The sequence below is a fragment of the Dioscorea cayenensis genome, unplaced genomic scaffold (genome assembly GCF_009730915.1).
Source record: "Dioscorea cayenensis subsp. rotundata cultivar TDr96_F1 unplaced genomic scaffold, TDr96_F1_v2_PseudoChromosome.rev07_lg8_w22 25.fasta BLBR01000256.1, whole genome shotgun sequence".
NCBI classification, from domain to species: domain Eukaryota; kingdom Viridiplantae; phylum Streptophyta; class Magnoliopsida; order Dioscoreales; family Dioscoreaceae; genus Dioscorea; species Dioscorea cayenensis.
The window spans coordinates 42,175-60,504 of NW_024086647.1; the positions used below are offsets into that span (position 1 = coordinate 42,175).

Genomic DNA, 18,330 nt, shown 5'->3' on the forward strand with positions numbered 1-18,330 from the left:
TAAAGTTAATCATTATTTATATGTTATTATAAACAAATGAATTCTCACAGAAGAACACGAAACTTAATAGCTTATACTTACTGAAAGACAATCTGGGATCGTCAACTGCTCACGTGGTACATATCTAAAGAGCTGCAATAAACGACCAACGTATACGACCTTCCGCCACACCTAATGAAGATAAAAACATGTGGGAAAGTTTTTTATTCACAAGAGTCCTCACGCAAGTTCAGGCAAATTCAGATGATAATAGAAAAAGGAGTACCTCTCCATCTACCAATAGCTACAAAGCAAATATTGCCGCCTTGAGACCCAAAGTGGGATGTAGAACATATATTGCCTATGAACAACATTTGAATAGTTAAAACTGAAGTACAGGCACAAATATAAACTTGTAGAATGATATTCAGTTGGATAAATATTGGATACATACATGCAGATTACGCTGGTGTTTACGACCAAGTATCTGTTCTAACCGCTGCATCCATCCAAGATCTGGTTGTCTATACAACTCATCATATAAGTTATAAAGTATAAACTATACACAAACAAACTTGAATCAAGGTGGGAACATGATAGCACACATAAAAAAAAGATATGTATACAGAGTGAAAGCCCACTTGACACTCTAATTTTGGTTTTTGCCATAAGTTGACTAGAAATACTTACACTTGCAAAGATGCAGCAGAGTGAAGATAGACAATTGTGTAAGGCTTCTGAATCAAGGGTTCAAATTCCTACAAATGAGAATTAGGATCTGTCAGAGCCATAAAGGTGTGATGACGCAAATAACAAGTTGAGAAGCACTCCAAGATAAACATAGTTGTGGCATTACAAAGCGGCTAAGATCCTCATCAGAATATAGATACCCAACAAAAATACAAATAATATGTTAGTTCCTATGCATTCATCACAATGAACATTCCTTTGAATCTTTTGTGACTTCCTCTCAAACACTGTCAACAGTGTCATGCCACTATTCTCGCTCCATAATGCTCGAACTCAGGACACAAGCTTAAAAAATTGCCAGAAATAGCATGATTCAAGCAATGAACCATGCAACAATGGCAGACAATAATTATACTTCATATGAGCATTTGCATTGTATGAGGAAAACTGATCAACTATGTATTACAAGGCCAAAGGAAAACAAATATATACTGTGTAATTCAATAGCGGCATGGTGGACTGATTACTACAAGATAACCCTTATCACACAGGGAACTGTCCAATTAAGAACACAACATAATCGACTAGATCACACGTACCTTCACCACATAAAGAATAAAGCGCTCAAAATTCATACAGCGAAGAAGAAAATGAGCTCCAACAACAACCATCACCGGACGACCTTCACTATCTACACCACCCCGATAACTAAAATTGAAAGTTTGAAGATAGCATGCATGGCACATATCAGTTTGACCCAAAATATCACAGTAATAACCTTAATTAATTCATGATGTTAACACAAAAACAAGCCGCTTACACAATTTTCATTTCCGCAATCTCGGAAAGATTTAGAGAATTCGCTTTGGCGAGATATCGGGAATGAAGTGAATACTCCTCTGCAGCGAAAGCGGAGGACTACCAAGATCCCCAAATCCTAGCAGCTTAGCAGAATTAAAACCACATTTTGCTTGAGCAGCCTTCTCCCATCGCTTCTTTGCGCTATTGATCGTGGTCCTTAATCGCTGACATGAAAGCCGGATCCAAGTATGCATCCAATTGAAAAGATTTTTTTCCTGAAATAGTAAATAAATTTTTCACTTAGATAACCACCATAGGCATTGCAATTAATGTTGTTCTTTAACAATTTGTATGTATCTAGAGACTATTAAGTTATATGCACAAATTAACAATCCTTGTTCTTTGCTTTGAGTGCACAGATCTGTACTCAACTCATTTTGCATCTCGAAAGACATCAAACCTAGAAAGCAAATAGTGCTTCTTCGTGTCCCAAGAGAAACAAAGAATGGCATGTGAGATTTGTTTGGAATGGAGGAAGTTGGGGGTTTGCTTCACAACAATGGCGGTTGTTTGTTTTAGACAACAAGTTAGAAGAAGGGGATGCATGTGTTTTTGAACAGATTGCTTCACAAAGTGAGGTTGTAATGCATGTGCATATCTTTCGAGTTGTGGTAAAAGTGACAACCATCGTGAAGGAGGAAACTTAGTTTGTCACCCAAGTAGGTGCAGGAAAGAATTAAGTTGAAATTTTTTTGTTTTATTTTTGATGTGGAGAATAGTTTAATTATATATGTATGCTTGTTTAGAAGGTTTCTTGTATGTTTCCAATTAATCTTTAAATGTTGCTAGCTAGTATATATATATATATATATATATATATATATATATATATATATATGCGATGCATTTCTTATAATTAAGATGACTAACTAATTAAATAATTAATGTGTGAAGGAATTATAATACATGCACTGATATTAATTAATACTTAATTTCCTCCATCTTAACTTTCGATAGCAATCTCCGAGTACAATTACTTCATGTATAATTCCAAGCAAGTATGGACAATGTAATATATATATAAACTAATTACAAATCTTTTTGATCCATAGGAAGACAAGGTTAGCATTCAAACCCGATTATTAAATAAAATAACGTTCTTGGTTCATGAATTCAATAAAGCTAATCGGTTCCTCATTCAACTTATATAAAATAAATGAATAAATAAATCATCGGTAGCGCTCTTTCCGTCTTATAATAGAGAGCGGCATCAAATAAAAATAATCATGATCATTAATCCGGTAAAGATGGAGGCTGGACTAATTTGATCAAATTAATATCTTAAAAACGAAAAATAATATTATGGATGAGTCTCTATATTTGGTTTTTTTCAAATAATAATTAGTAAATTAAACAAAGATATTAATTAATAAAAGTGTAGTTTTTTTCAACAAGAATATCACTATTAATTACTTCTCCAAATCATTTGTCAAAATATGGGTCTCCCCTTTTATAGTTGCTTGAAGCTATATATGATCTATCATGCCCTTTCTTGTGCTTAATAATTAATTATGCAGAGCCTTATAACATCAACTTAATTTTTCATAAGAGAAATAAATAATTATAATAAACTTGTGGAAGTTTTTAATAAGATGTATTATTTATTTATATATTCATTTATTTTTAAATTGGAAGAAGGTGCACTAATTCATGTATATATACATATATATATGACTTTTTCTCTAGAATAAATGCATGACAAAAATCAAGGAGTTTTTCTTACCCATGTACCCTCATGGCACGCTCATTACATATGCATTGATTGCATTAATTCTACGTTACATTGTACTACGTACGTTGTATATGTGATGCTTGAAATGAACGTCAAATTTCACTACAAGAAAAACAGGAATTTGGCACGGTAGATTTGGCACGAATTTTGGCAAAAAAACCGTGACAAACTGATTTTGGCACAGATTTTGGCACGGAAATATAACCGTGCCTATAGCATGCGTGACAAATATAATTTGTCACGGAATAGTAAAACCGTGCCAAATTTTGTCACGCTTTAACTAAACCGTGCCAATTTTGTCACGGTTTTAGGCACGGTTTTTGGTACTGCTTTTTGGCACGCTTTTGTTTTTGTCACGCGTTTTAGGCACGGTGTCTTGTCACAGTTGTTGGCACGGTTGTATGTTGGCACGGTTTTTGGCACGATTTAGTTGTCACAGTTGTTGGCACGGTTGTATTTTGGCACGGTGTTTGTACGCATTTAGTTAGCACGATTTGTTGGTACGGTTTTTATATTGTCACGGTATTTGTTACAGTTTATTTGGTACCATTTTTGGCACGGTTTTATGTTGTCACGGTTTTTGGCACGATTTATTTGGAACCTTTGTTGGCACGGTTTTGTTTTGTCACGGTTTTTAGCACGGTTTGTTTGGCATTGTTTTTGGAACGGTTTTGCTTTGTCACGCTTTTTGTCACGGTTTATACTGTCAATTTTGTCACGGTTTTTGGCACAAAGACAATTTTTGGCACATTTTTTGTCATGATTTTTGGCACAGCTTTAAATATAATATAGTTGTTGGCACATTTTTTGTCACGTTTTTAGGCACGGTTTTAAATTTAGTAAGGATATTGGCATGGTTTTTGTCACGAAATTTGGAACAGTTTTCTTTAAAAAAATTTATAAATGGATTTATTTATTAATAAAACCTGTATTTAATTTCATCAAAATATATATTGCAATATTTGTAAAATAAGCAAAATTGTTATTACAATTATAGCATGACAATAATAAGGTCCAATCTACATAAATCCACAAAACTCTAAACATAAACCATGTATATTATGAAAAATCCTACACATCATCCTCCATGTCTTCAAGAGAATTATCGGTAGATGGAGAAATACGAACTCTCTTTGCCATTGGAGAGTGCTCATCGGCATGTGTCTGTGACTCTCCTGTCGGTGCTCGAGGGGCATGTGGCATACGAGCAAAAATAGGCATGCTAGAAAGGTCAATACCTTGGCCACGAAGTGCGACAAGCAATGATGATTCAAATAACTCGCGACGAGTTGACTCAGCTTGTATCCGTTCATTAGCAGCATGTAACCGATCATCAGCCTCAGCACGAGCCCTGGCAAGCTCTTCCTCTAATTCCTTAACTCTGTTGCGAAGTTGTTCATTTGATTCAGAAGATCCCAAGCGTGGCTTGTAAGTGGATGAAGACATCTGCCTAACAATATTACCTTTTCCTATCACTGCTACGACTCCCCAATGGCTACCTCATCCCATAATTCGTCCCTCGGTTAATAGAATTCTCATCCACCCCTTTGACCGCATTTATCTACTAGTGCTTTTGTCAAATTCCTCCCGCATCCATTAAAAATAAACATATTATTAAATGATAGTGAGTTAAATTGGCTAATTAATTTGAGTTTATAAAACCATTTCTCAAATATTAAATAAAAACTAGATAAATATCAAAGGTTTTTCATACATTAGCTCGACTTTCCTAGGTTTTTCATACCATTAATGTCCATTGAGCATACCTTTCCTCAAAAACAACTCTCATTAATAATATAAATTTAATCAATGACTTTCTTTACGTAGAACATGAAATGCATTCCCATAATTGAAAGTAGTATAATATTAGGACTAATTAAATAAATAAATAAATAAAAATGTGATAACGAACACAAGTGGTGTCTAAATTTAATATGCATTCTATGGCATCTAAAAAGAATGTACAAGAAATCATGAATTGATAATTGGATGTCACGCAAGACAAGGCTAACATTGTTGACTTGGTCCCACCAAAGTTCACAACTAAAACATACAAAGTTTAACTCCATGGTCCCACCAAACCAAAAGCACAATAGACTAAACAATAATTGAAGCCACAACGTCTGCATGCTCTCATTAATTGAAGCCATCTTTAATTAATGAGACTTACATAACTTTTTACTTAATTATATTTGTTTTAGTGATAATAAGAGTTTTTCCATAAGCAATCATTGTCCACAAACGCTCGCATGCTCTCATTAATTGAAGCCATTTTTTTGACAACGTGTGCAATGGGGACTATATCCGCTTAATTAAGTAATACATGTCACATGGCAAGTTAACTATAGTATATATCTATATATATATATATATATATGTGTGTGTATATATATATCTTGCAAATGGCCGAGGCTTTATTTATTTCTACAGGACACTTAGAAATCTGAGCTAAAAAATAGCTAATAAGAGGGGTAAATGAATAGTGTGGTTAGTTTAGATTCACATGCCATAGTTGTCTTGTTTTAAAGAACAAAATCTTAATTACAACAAATATAAGATTTAACATCAATAGTCAAGATTTAACATTTTAGGTAACAAATCAATACAAGTTCAATGTAGAATAAGTTTGGATGATTTGGAGAACCGTGTTTATTATATATATATATATATATTGGTTTTATTGAAGAGAAATAAAATAAAAAGGGCGTAATTATTTATAATTAAGAATTCCAATATGTCCGTATAAAGGTGCTAGTTAGCCTTTTATAATCATTCTTATGGTTAATGAATCACAAAAACCAAAATAAAAAGGCAAAATTAGTGCTTTGGTCTTAATCAACCATCTAATCTTGATTTAAAATCCATGAACAAACAATTAATGGGTCCTTTCTACCTCTTTGCCTAACAACCACCTATAATTAATTAATTTCAGCTAGATTTATTTTTGAGAAAGTAATCTCATACTTACAACAATTTGTGTCGCATCGACCAACCCTCGAGCGTGCCATCCTTTTTTTGTGCGTGTGGATAAAGCATTCTTTTTAGTGTCGGGTTCTCTACCTAATTCCTCCGCCTAAAGGAAAAACATATTAAAGAAAAGTTAAAAATAAAGGTAAATTATAAACAACAATATTAATGGTACGTATTTATATGAATTAGAAGCATTACCAATCTTAGGCGATGCACAGCAGTACTAACAGATCCACCACGGTAAATAACAATGGAGGAGCTTCCACTTTCTGTCCTATTCAATTTGTTCTTTTCACTTTTTCTCTTAAACTCATCTGACTCCCAATACCTCTGTAAACCTTCCCAAACTGCAGGAGCCATCCATGGAAATGGAGCCTTGTAAAGATTATGTGCAAGATACAAATTTTTCTTCAACCATTCACTCGCTTCATGGTTTAAATGCCGCAAGATTGAAGATTCATGTTGCGCATCCCATGTGTATATGCCCTAAGAAAAGAGAAGGTTAACCAAGTTATTGTTTCTAAAAGTTCACATACATAATTAAAAAGCATTAATGAATTTAATGGTTAAAATGATATTTACCCTAAAAGCGGTGAATATCCGTTGTCTCACATCTTTGGGCACTTTTCCCCATCCGGTCCATGCCTCTTTATAGTGACCTTTGACCAATTCATGGATTGTTCTCTTAACTTCATGATCTCTTGAAAAACCATGATATAAAAACACTTTAATTAAAATAGAGAACACTACTTAAAAAAAGTTAATTAAACACAAAATTGTAAAATTATCATAACATAGAATTTTACTTACATAATTACACTATCTGGGGTGATAACCCAAGGGGGCCCAGTGCTCACAGACTCATTAGAGGGCCCCTCCATTTCTATTGGTGGGTCCTCAGTGGCATGAGTAGAAGTCTCCACATATGGTTGTGGAGGGCTTTGTGCAATTGGCGCAACTATTGAAGGTTGTGGAATTGGTGTCAATGGAGTCATTGTCGTTGTTACCTGAATATTTGGATGTATACAAGGAGGCATTCCCAAATCTGCAGGTGTACTAGATACTACTGCAGTGTTAGCAGATGTTTGATGAATATTTAGTGTGCATCGGCCCCGGCCAGATATAGATCGGCCACCACGACTTGATGTTGATCGCCCACTAGATCGACGTCCAGACTGACCACGTCCTGAGGAAACCAAAAATTAGTCTTGAATGGTACAATTAAAAAACTAACTTGGAAAATGAGGAGATAAGTATACAAATATAAACAATTAACTTTGATCTAATAATTATACAAGTTTGAAAAAAAAAGTGGGCATTACAAATGATAGTCAAACCTGATGTTGTGCGAGAATCTTGAGAGCGATCCATCATTCTTCAAGTTAATCTATCTATCCACCTACATAGAAGCACAAATGTAAATATAAATGGTTAATTTAAGTGTGTTGCATCTCTACAAAGAAATTATTTCGATAAACATTTGAAAATATTAGATTCTTACGGCGAAACTACAAAGAAAACTTATATTCAATACAAATGTATAATAGCCAATTTGGAAAACAAAATCATAGGTTTATATATAAAAAACAAGTTCATAGTGCATAATGTATTAAAAATCATGTTCATCATCATCATCATCAACAACAACAACAACATCATCATCATCATCATCATCATCATCACCATCAGATTGTTCATTATCTTCATCATCTGTCAATTCATCCTTCTCGCTCTCACCCTCTGATATGGGTTGTAATATATCAGATAAGTCAACAACAAGTTGAATGCCTTGTGGGTCAAACAAATGAAGAATGTCTTCCATAACATTGACGCCTGTTAAGGATTGAATTTCCTCCATTTGATATGCAGATCCATCCTTTTCTGGCCAAGTTGCCTCAACCATTCTCCTAGCTTTAGTCTTGGACACAGCCAACCAATCAACCTTATCCTTTTTTGTACTTGGGTAGTCAATGTAGTTCACTTGAATAGCTTGTTGTGCCAACACAAATGGATCATACTTTGGATAAATCCTTTTCCGATTAATATCAACCAACTTATATATAGGATGAACTTTAGTGCCATTTATTGGGTCAAACCATGTACACTCAAAAAGAACGACATGATTCCATCGACTACCATGATACTCAAGTTGGACTATATCTTCAAGTAAACCATAGAAATCAGTAGATGAATCATCAGCATTGGTCCCTTGTACACAAACACCACTATTCATGGTGGCCTTCTCCATGCCATGTGTGACAGTATGAAAGTTATAACCATTAATAAAATATCCTGGCCATGTTGTTACTTTCTTAGATGGACCCCAAGCCAAGCTCTGCAAGAGAGGATCCGTGACTTGATTGATCTCATTTGCAACCTACATCCCAAAAAATATTCGTGAAATTTTTCACTAATTTTTTATGTAGTTTCAACATATTCGTATCATTACTTACAAAACTTTCAAACCACTTTGCAAAATGCTTGTCAATCGCCTTATCAATAGCATCAGCGGGGTTACCTTGTAGATAGTTGACAAATATCCTACGAATATGTAGTGCACTAATTGTTAAATATTTAACATGTTGATGGTTATAAATTTTAATAATTGACTATAGCTTACTTGTAATATGACTGTACTTCCGGGCAATTTCGCAATATGTACGTATGCGCTACATGTAGCTCATTTTCCGATAGCCACCTGATCTTTGGACGACCTTGAGCTCGACCAATGTAATTGAATATAGAGAAAGGTGGGAAAATGTCATTACTCACACCCTCATCATTTCGTCGCAATCTCCTCCTCCTACATGATATGTGAGGTTCAAAGTAATGCTCTGCGAAAATGTTGATTTCCTGCGCAATATATGCTTGACAGATTGAACCCTCAACATGTGCTTTATTCTTTAAAGTTTTTTTTAGTTCTTGAAGAAACCTACAGATATAAGAATGACTAAACATTATATAAACTAAGCCTAAAAAAAATATATTATAGTAGTGTAAATTAGATTATGGCTTGTATTACCTCTCAAAAGGATACATCCATCTATATTGAACAGGGCCTCCAATTCTAGCCTCATAGGGCAAATGGACAACAAGATGCTCCATAGAATCAAAAAATGCCGGTGGGAAAATCTTTTCCAAGTTACATAAAATCACTGCAACCTTTTCTTCTAAATCAATAAGTTTGCCAATGTCAAGCACAACAGAACATATACACTGGAATAATAAGCTTAATTCTGTTAATGGATTCCAAATGAACGATGGTAGCAATTCCCTAAAAGCAATCGGAATCAGCCTCTGCATAAACACATGGCAGTCATGGCTTTTCATACCAGTTATTTTTAATTCATTCATGTCAACACACCTTCCAAGATTAGAAGCATAACCATCTGGAAACCTTAATTGGTGAATCCACTCACAAATAACCCTCTTCTGTGCTTTAGTTAAAGTGTAGAGTGCTTTAGGAATAGAACGACATGTACTATTTGAAGGAACTGCTATCTCCTTACGATCACAAAGAACTCCAACATCTTTTCTTGCGTTAATGTTATCCTTGCTCTTCCCTTTCACATCCATCACAGTGAAAAACACATTATCAAAAACATTTTTTTCGATGTGCATCACATCAAGATTGTGTCGGATCAAATTGGTTTTCCAATAAGGAAGATCCCAAAAAATGCTTCTTTTTGTCCATTTATGATCTGCTCCATACCCTGGGGGAGTGTTAATTGGGTCCTCAACTGCTGTTGGGAACATCATAACTCGATTAAGAATTTCATCCCCCGACAATATTGGCGGTGCACCATTTTTTTCCACACGACCTCGAATGAAAGATTTTTTGTCCTTACGGTACGAATGATTTTGTGGTAAGAACTTTCGATGACAATCAAAATAGCTTGCCTTCCGACCGTGTTGTAGGTGAAAAGCATTGGAGCTCTCCATACATATTGGACATCCGAAAACCCCGGCAGTACTCCACCCAGATAGCATCCCGTATGCTGGAAAATCATTAATTGTCCACAAAAGTGCAGCCTTCATGCGAAAATATTCACTTTTGGAAATATCATATGCCATTTCACCACAAACCCATAAATTATTCAACTCATCAATCAAAGGTTGTAGAAAAACATCTATGTTCTTCTTCGGGTTCTTAGGCCCGGGACAAATTAGAGTTAAGAACATATAAGGCCTTTTCATGCACATGCCTGGTGGAAGGTTATAAGGAGTCACAACCACTGGCCAACATGAATAAGTCCTCCCAAATTGTCCATGCGGTGCAAAGCCATCAGCACATAAACCCAAACGAATATTACGAGTTTCCTGGGCAAAATCAGGATAAGTTCTATCAAAATGTTTCCATGCCTCCGCATCAGATGGATGTTGCATTACTCCCTCGTTTCTTTCATGAGTAGCATGCCAGGTCATATGCGTTGCTGTAGCATTAGAAGCATACAACCTTTGTAATCTTGGAGTTAATGGCAAGTATCTCAGAGATTGCTTGTGCAATCTTTTTATGAGCGTGATCATTAGGTAGCCTATGTCGACCCTTGACTTGCTTATACCTCGGCTCATCACAAAACTTGCAAGAGACTTCCGTAGCATCATGTTTCCAATACAACATGCAACCATTTTTGCAAGCATCTATTTTTAACCACAGTGCAAAACCAAGTTCATTCATAGTTTTTCCCGTGATGGTAATAATCGATTGGCATTGTATTATCCGGAGGAAGAACTCTTTAATTGCGGTAATCATGGAATTGAAATCAGCCTCAGACATGTTAGCATCAGACTTGATAGATAACATCCTAGCAACGAAAGACAACTGGGAGTGATTCTCACATCCTTCATATAGGGGTTGGTCAGCAATCTTTAACACATTAAAAAATCTATCGCTTAATTGACTTCTTCCATCAATTTGAAAACCGAAGTTGGCTCATCTAATGGTGGTTGCACACTTGGACCAGACTTCATCATTACAATGAGATGGTGCCCATATCGGAACACGAGAACGCAAAAACAATCATACACCATTCTTTTGGTCCCAAGTCATTTGCTCATAGTCACCCCTGGGCTTTTGCCACATGTTCTACACTTTGGTCATGATTCTCATTTAGCTCCTCATTAACTCGAATAATTCTTCCCCATGACAAGTCCAGCCCAATAACATTGTTTAAACCCACGGCGATATAAATGCAAAAACTACATCATCTCGAGCCGAAATCGTGTTTTTTTGCACTTAAAAACAAGGGCACCTAATATTCTCCCTCATTTTTTTGTAAGAGTCATCTTGACTAATCGCAAATTGGATGAATTCATCCACCCCAAAGAATAAATTCATTAGTCAATCCTTTTCGTTCAGGCAGATTTCGATTATACATCCATTTTCTTGACAACATTTTTGGACCTATGAACAAAATTACATATGATCATTGTTTTGTATTAAATATTTTTAAAAGTAATTAGTTCGATAACATGCATATGCATGGTCTATTTCATATGTTCCCACATTGACTTCTTCAGACTAGCATGATATACAGTTGGCCTAGAGGTTTTAATTATCATTAAAACATCTACATAATATAGCCTGATACCTTTCAGTTTAAAAAAAAAATTAATGCATACCAATTCTTGAGTAAACAATCTTACAAATTAATGCATGCATGGTTTGGTTAAATAATTACAAATAAGCTGTGTTTATAATATATATTTATTATGTATATTATAATAAACTGAACTTTCTGTGTAAGTGTCAGGATTTGGGAATAATATTCAATGGTTTTTAGGAGGAAACAATGCATTCCATGGTTTATTTTTGACTTTATTTGTCTCTTGGGCATTCTCACTTTTTTAGGACATTTATTCTTGTTTTTAATCATATATATTTAGACGGCAACAATTGACTTTTTTTTTTTAAATATTGAGAATATATTTTACCATTGAACATAAAGGCAAGAACTTAGACTCAATAAAACGCATAACTTGGTGACGTTTGAGTTGAGGTTTTGGTATAGAAAACATATTGTTAAGCCCAACTAATGAATAAATTCAACGTAAGTCTAAAATGATTATCAAATGATGCTTTTTCCAACCTCCGTTTCTAACTTCCAAAAACTATGAGACATAAATTGACCCATTCTTCTTGATGTTAGGTCATAGCATCATTTATTTACACATAAATATGTCTGCGTGTTCTTTTTTTTTTTTTAAGTTCCAGACAAACCAACGGGTGACAAAATTTAAACCAATAATTAAAGAATAAAAAATAAATAAATGTAAAAGCTGTTAGTTGGGTTAGTTGAATGTTCAACAAACCATAACAAAGGCCTGCTTGAAAAGAAAAAGAGAATAGAAAAACTAACCTTGTGGTCACTGACAGTGGAATCTTGAAACTATATATATATATTACTGCTTGCAAAATCTGATCAGCTGTTTTAGTTCCAAGGTTTCTTAGACCTGCTATTGCCTGCGTGGATTGACATTGAAAATCAAAAACAGAAATTGAGATTCATCAAATCAACATCATAGATATTAATTTGAGATTAAAACAATGGCTCTCACTCCAAGATAGGCTTCATTCTATCAATTCATCAAATGATATATACACTAATACACATGCGCTTCATTCTAACAGGATAAATTAAACTAAAAAGTTATATATTAAAAAACTGAAGAGGATAAGCTTACGTTGAATATATTGCGTTGATGGTCAGACGCTGAACTAGTATATTATATATACTTTATCAAAAAAGAACAAAAAAAATTGTAAAGAATAATTGGCTAACTTTTTAAAAAAAAAAACATATATGAACATGTCATATCTGGATTCATTTATTTAAATCATTGAGTCGTAGAAACCACTTTATATATAATTAATCGAAATCCTAACAACCATCCCGCACATGGTCAAACCGTAATTTGTAGTACTTCAAAATGATCGATAAATTCAAGCCGAGAAGCCATTATGAAAGGTCAACCAATTTGTTATAATGAAATTAGATACAGATAACTATGGAGAGCAAGCTTACAAGCTAATCAATTATATAAATACTACACTTTAAATAAGAACTTCACTTATATATATATATATATATATATGGATATATATATATATAAGTGAACCTCGAGCAGAAAACTCACCACCTGTCTTGAAAGACATTACCTGCACATTTCCAGGGAGGAAAAGAGTAGGAATTGTTGGGAAAACAGGAAGTGGGAAATCAACTCTAATTCAATCTCTTTTCCGAATCGTTGAACCTCGAGCATGAAAAATTCTGATTGATAATGTAGATATCCGCAAGATAGGCCTTCATGATCTGAGATCAAAACTCAGCATAATTCCTCAAGATCCAACCATGTTTGAAGGCACAGTGAGGAAGAACCTTGACCCCCTTGAAGAATACACTCGACCAAATGATTTGGGAGGTCAAGTATATATATATATAGTCAAATCCTCCAGATAATAAATTTCTGATAATGTTTCAGGTGTTAGACAAATGCCAAGTTGGTGACTTGATACGCAGAAATAAAATGAAGCTTGATTCAAGAGGTATCATAAACTCGAGATCTGTACTTATTGATTGAAATTCAGTTACACTGTGATTAAAAATGCAGTTTTCTTTTGTTTGTTTGTTTTTATTAGTTTCTGAAAAATGGAGAGAATTGGAGTGTGGGACAAAGGCAATTGATTTGTCTTGGAAGAGCTTTTCTGAAAAAGAGCAGCATTCTTATCATTGATGAAGCTACAGCTTCAGTGGACTCTGTTACTGATGCCATGGTTCAAAAGAGAATTACTATGGACTTCAACCATTATTGACAAACACGTAAATAAGAACTTCACTATATATATATATGGATATTTTATTTCATATTCATAATACTACACTTTTTTCACAATTAGGCCTAAACATGAGTCTAAAACCGTCTGCATAATCACTACAAAGTATTACTGGGAAGCTCCTATTTCCATTAAAACCCACACATAATGACTGGGAAGCGTGGTACAAAAGTATTACTTCTGCATAATGGATAAGCATTACCAGCGCCCTCCGGGCTTTCCATTCAAACCCCCACATAATGACTTGGAGGAGAGCACAAGTCATCTAAACAATAAGTGAAACTCAATCGGTTAATGTTTAAAATAGTTCAGAGAGATTAGCTTGTAAGGGCCTTTGTTTAATTATCACAGTGGATTACTAATCCATCCTACATGTCAAGAAAATATTAATCGAGGCAAGCTCATGCAGAGTTCTATTCCCAAACATCGATGATCTAAATATAAACAAAAAAATTTAACACAACGGTGAAGACCACAAGATGATTTCGTGAAATAAATAGAACACCTGAACTCGAAGCCTATCTTGTCCAATGATTCACAAGATTCAGAAAATTCCACCGAATTACTCTTTCCAAAGAAAACCCTCCACCACAAAAACCAAATCCACGGAATATTATCAAACAAATAAAGATCTAAATGATTCAGACCCATACAAATCCAAAAAAGTAAAATCCTAGCAATCAATCCTAGCAACCAACTCTAAACAATCAACAACAACAACAAAGACCACAAATCCCAAAACAAAAAAAGTAAGAACTCGAAAAACCATATCTAAAAAGACGAACAAATACCGGATTGAGAGAGATGTTGCCGTGGAGGTTATCAAACACATGCTTCAATAACCGGGCGGTCATTCGAGCGGCTCTGGTTGAGGACTCGAGACCGCTGGCAGCCACAATGGTGGGTGAAGACGTTAGGGTTCGTGGGAGCAGGATCTCAATCTCTTTGGGGTTTATATAGAAAACGAAAGCAAACGAGGGACTGAAGCAATGAGAGCGAGCAGGGATCTCAATCTCTTTGGCTTGTTCTTAAACTCCCGACTGACCACCGTGAAAGTGAGTCGGTGCCGAGGTTCAAAACCGGGGATTTGGTGGCTTGAAAAAGTTATCAAACCTAGGATGTTCTTACATCCTAGGTTTTACATCCACTCAAATTATTATTATTATTATTATATTATTATTATTATAATAGTGAAAACCTAGGTGTTTTCATTACTATTACTGTTATATTATTATTATTATTATTGTTATTATTATTATTATTATTATTATTATAATGAAAACCTAGGATGTTTTCACTACTACTACTATTATTATTATTATTATTATTATTATTATTATAATAGTGAAAACCTAGGATGTTTTCACTATTATTACTATATTATTATTATTATAGTGAAAACCTAGGATGTTTTCACTATTATTATTATTATTATTATTATTATTATTATTATTATTAATATCAAATAGCCAACTATAGTCAATTATAGAAGCATTTGATGTGACTTAGGTTTTTTAATTTGTTGTGATGTTTTTACGAAATCATGTTTATTGTTAATTATGATAATAAAATAAATATATTATATTATACAATATAACACCTAAAATTTGAGGAATGATTTATTTAAAAATATATTATTTTTTTTAAATTATATATTTTACTCGGTTTAATTTTCCATTAACATCAAACACCATGTTAAACAAAGCATGTTCATTAGTTATTTACTACAAGTTTTTTTTTCTTCACCTCCAAAGCACAATAATTTTTATTTAATATTAAAAAAATTATGGAAAAAGATTGAATAAGAAGAAAACGCGAAACACATTTATTTTGTTTAACGTGGAAACACATTTCATTTTTTACATATAAACCAAAACCTACATAAGCCACATCCTCGTATTTAATAACCCTATGACATTGGTGGCATGTCTAGTTGGCTAATGTAATGACAAATGGCATCAATTATTATTATTATAAAAACAAATGCTTTTGAAAAGTTTAATGAAAGATTCAAGCAATGTAATCAAAATTTTTTACTATTAATACCATAATTAATGTAAATATATATTTAAATGTAATAATATTTTTAAAAATATTTATAATTGTTTTTTGAAATGTTCCAAGATAAATTAAGCATTTATTTTAAATATATATATATAAACAAAATTAATGAATGCAAGTAAATATTTCTATTATTAATACCATAATTAATGCAAACAAATATTTAAGTGTAATAATATTTTTAAAATGATTTATAATTGTTTATTAGAAATATTTTCAAATCAAATTATACATCTATTTTAAATATGTACTAGGCATTCTCCCCGGTTTCACATCGAAGTTTTTCAAAAATTTTGTATGGGTTTTTGAGGGATAATATATATATATATATATATATATATATATATATAGATATAATTGATATAACAAACAAAACCTTCTCATTAAAAATCTTTTTGTATACCTTAGATTTCAAAGGTGTTATACACATTTAATGCATAAATAAATAAATGCGATTAAAGTTTTTTCAATTATTAATATTATAAATAATATAAATAAAAACTTAAATGTAATAAAAAACTATTTAAATTTTGTAAGAAAATGTTATGCAATAAACAAATTAAGGTTTTTTTATTGTGGGTACATAATTATTATCAAAAAGTATAAAATTATTATGTAATTATTATAAATAAAAGTATAACTATTATGAATATAGAATATTATGTGTATGGGTAATTAAATTATGCTATCAAATTTTTAATATATTTTTGTGAAGAATAGTAGAGATTTTTATAAGAAAAATATTATCCATTAAGTTTTTTTATTGTGGGTACATAATTTTGATCAAAAAGAGTAAAAGTATTATGTAATTATTATAAATAGAGTAAAATTATTATAAACCGTGCCAAAAAGCAGTGACAAATAAATGTATGATGTGTTTGTCACGGTTTTTAGCATCAATCTCTAAAGCTGTGCAAAAACGTGCCACAAATACCATGGACTCCATTGTCGCGATTTTTTTGGCACGGTTCTAAAGGTTGACCATGCCAACCGTGACAAATAAATGTATGATGTGTTTGTCACTGTTTTTCTCATAATCAACTAAACTGTGCCAAAAAGCTATGCCAAATACCATGGATTTCATTGTCACGATTTTTTGGCACGAGTTTCTAACTCTATGCTGAAAAAGCGTGACAAATAAATGTATGATGTATTTGTCACAGTTTTTGGCACGATCAACCCTAAACCGTGCCAAAAACCGTGCCAAAAACCATGGACTCCATTGTCACGATTTTTTGGCACGAGTTTTCAAGTGACCGTCTCAAAAAACCGTGACAAATAAATGTATGTTGTGTTTGGCACTGTTTTTTGGCACGATCAACTCTAAACTATGCCAAAAAAACCGTGCCAAATACCATGGATTCCATTGTCACGGTTTTTGGCACGGTTCACTGATACTGTGCCAAAAACGAGTGACAAATAAATGTATGATGTGTTTGTCACGGTTTTTGGCATGATCAACTCTAAACATGCCAAAAACCGTGCCAAATACCATGGATTCCATTGTCACGGTTTTTGGCACAGTTTAAGCTTGACTGTACCAAAAACAGTGACAAATAAATGTTTGATGTGTTTGTCACGGATTTTGGCACGGTCAACCCTAAACTGTGCCAAAAACCGTGCCAAATACCATGGATTCCATTGGCACGGTTTTTGACTGCATATCTTGATGTGCCAAAAAGCTGTGACAAATAAATGTATGATGTGTTTTGTCACTGTATTTTTGGCTACAATCAACTCAAACCGTGCCAAAAAGCGATTGCCAAATAGCATGGACTCCATTGTCACGATTTTTGGCACGGTTTAGGGTTGCCCGTGCCGAAAACCGTGACAAATAAATGTATGATGTGTTTGGCTGTGTTTTTGCACGATCAACCTAAAGCGTGCCAAAAACCGTGCCAAATACCATGGATACCATTGTCCGCGGTTTTTGGCACGCTTTCAAACTCGATCGTGCTAAAAGCGATAACAAATAAATGTATGATGTGTTTGTCACGGTTTTCGGCACGGTTTTTTGTCTTAATTTTAGACGAAAACATAAATGGTGCTAAATCTGGTAGCGATTGTCACGATTTAGTAACTATGCTAAATCTGTGACAACTTTGTCACTAAATTGTGTTCCGTGCCAATTTCAGTGACAAATTTGTACGGAATCAAACCGTGCCAAATAAATCGTGCCAAATTCACATTTTTCTTGTAGTGT

The 18,330-nt window shown here is 33.6% G+C and overlaps 1 protein-coding gene, 1 long non-coding RNA gene and 1 pseudogene across 3 annotated transcripts; 1 reads left to right on the top strand and 2 right to left on the bottom strand.

The window, feature by feature from the left end:
• Nucleotides 1-93: 93 nt before the first annotated feature.
• On the bottom strand, nucleotides 94-1,297 carry LOC120253951. Its single transcript, XR_005534475.1, has 5 exons — nucleotides 1,269-1,297; nucleotides 670-737; nucleotides 434-503; nucleotides 266-340; nucleotides 94-171 (listed from the first exon to the last, which is right to left on the bottom strand). It is a non-coding gene; the product is annotated as an uncharacterized LOC120253951 (long non-coding RNA).
• Nucleotides 1,298-6,298: 5,001 nt separating this feature from the next.
• Nucleotides 6,299-10,699, bottom strand: LOC120253954. 2 transcript variants are annotated; one of them, XM_039262133.1, is made up of 9 exons: nucleotides 9,255-10,699; nucleotides 8,853-9,164; nucleotides 8,686-8,773; nucleotides 7,916-8,609; nucleotides 7,570-7,631; nucleotides 7,043-7,418; nucleotides 6,815-6,932; nucleotides 6,431-6,718; nucleotides 6,299-6,335 (listed from the first exon to the last, which is right to left on the bottom strand). In XM_039262133.1, exons 1-5 carry the CDS (start codon nucleotides 10,655-10,657, stop codon nucleotides 7,624-7,626), a joined length of 2,505 nt encoding a protein of 834 aa, XP_039118067.1. In that variant the 5' UTR covers nucleotides 10,658-10,699; the 3' UTR covers nucleotides 6,299-6,335; nucleotides 6,431-6,718; nucleotides 6,815-6,932; nucleotides 7,043-7,418; nucleotides 7,570-7,623. The 2 variants fall into 2 exon arrangements, with proteins under 2 accessions (XP_039118067.1, XP_039118066.1); XM_039262132.1 differs by having other exon boundaries at nucleotides 7,570-8,609.
• Nucleotides 10,700-13,372: 2,673 nt separating this feature from the next.
• Nucleotides 13,373-14,045, top strand: LOC120253952 (annotated as a pseudogene).
• Nucleotides 14,046-18,330: the final 4,285 nt, after the last annotated feature.

Coding starts and splice junctions, on each gene's coding strand:
- LOC120253954 (XM_039262132.1), bottom strand. CDS start 10,657: ATGACCTGGCATGCTACTCATGAAAGAAACGAGGGAGTAATGCAACAT. Junction 9,165..9,254: donor TGGATGTATCCTTTTGAGAG/GTAATACAAGCC, acceptor TTATATCTGTAG/GTTTCTTCAAGAACTAAAAA. Junction 8,774..8,852: donor GAAGTACAGTCATATTACAA/GTAAGCTATAGT, acceptor ACATATTCGTAG/GATATTTGTCAACTATCTAC.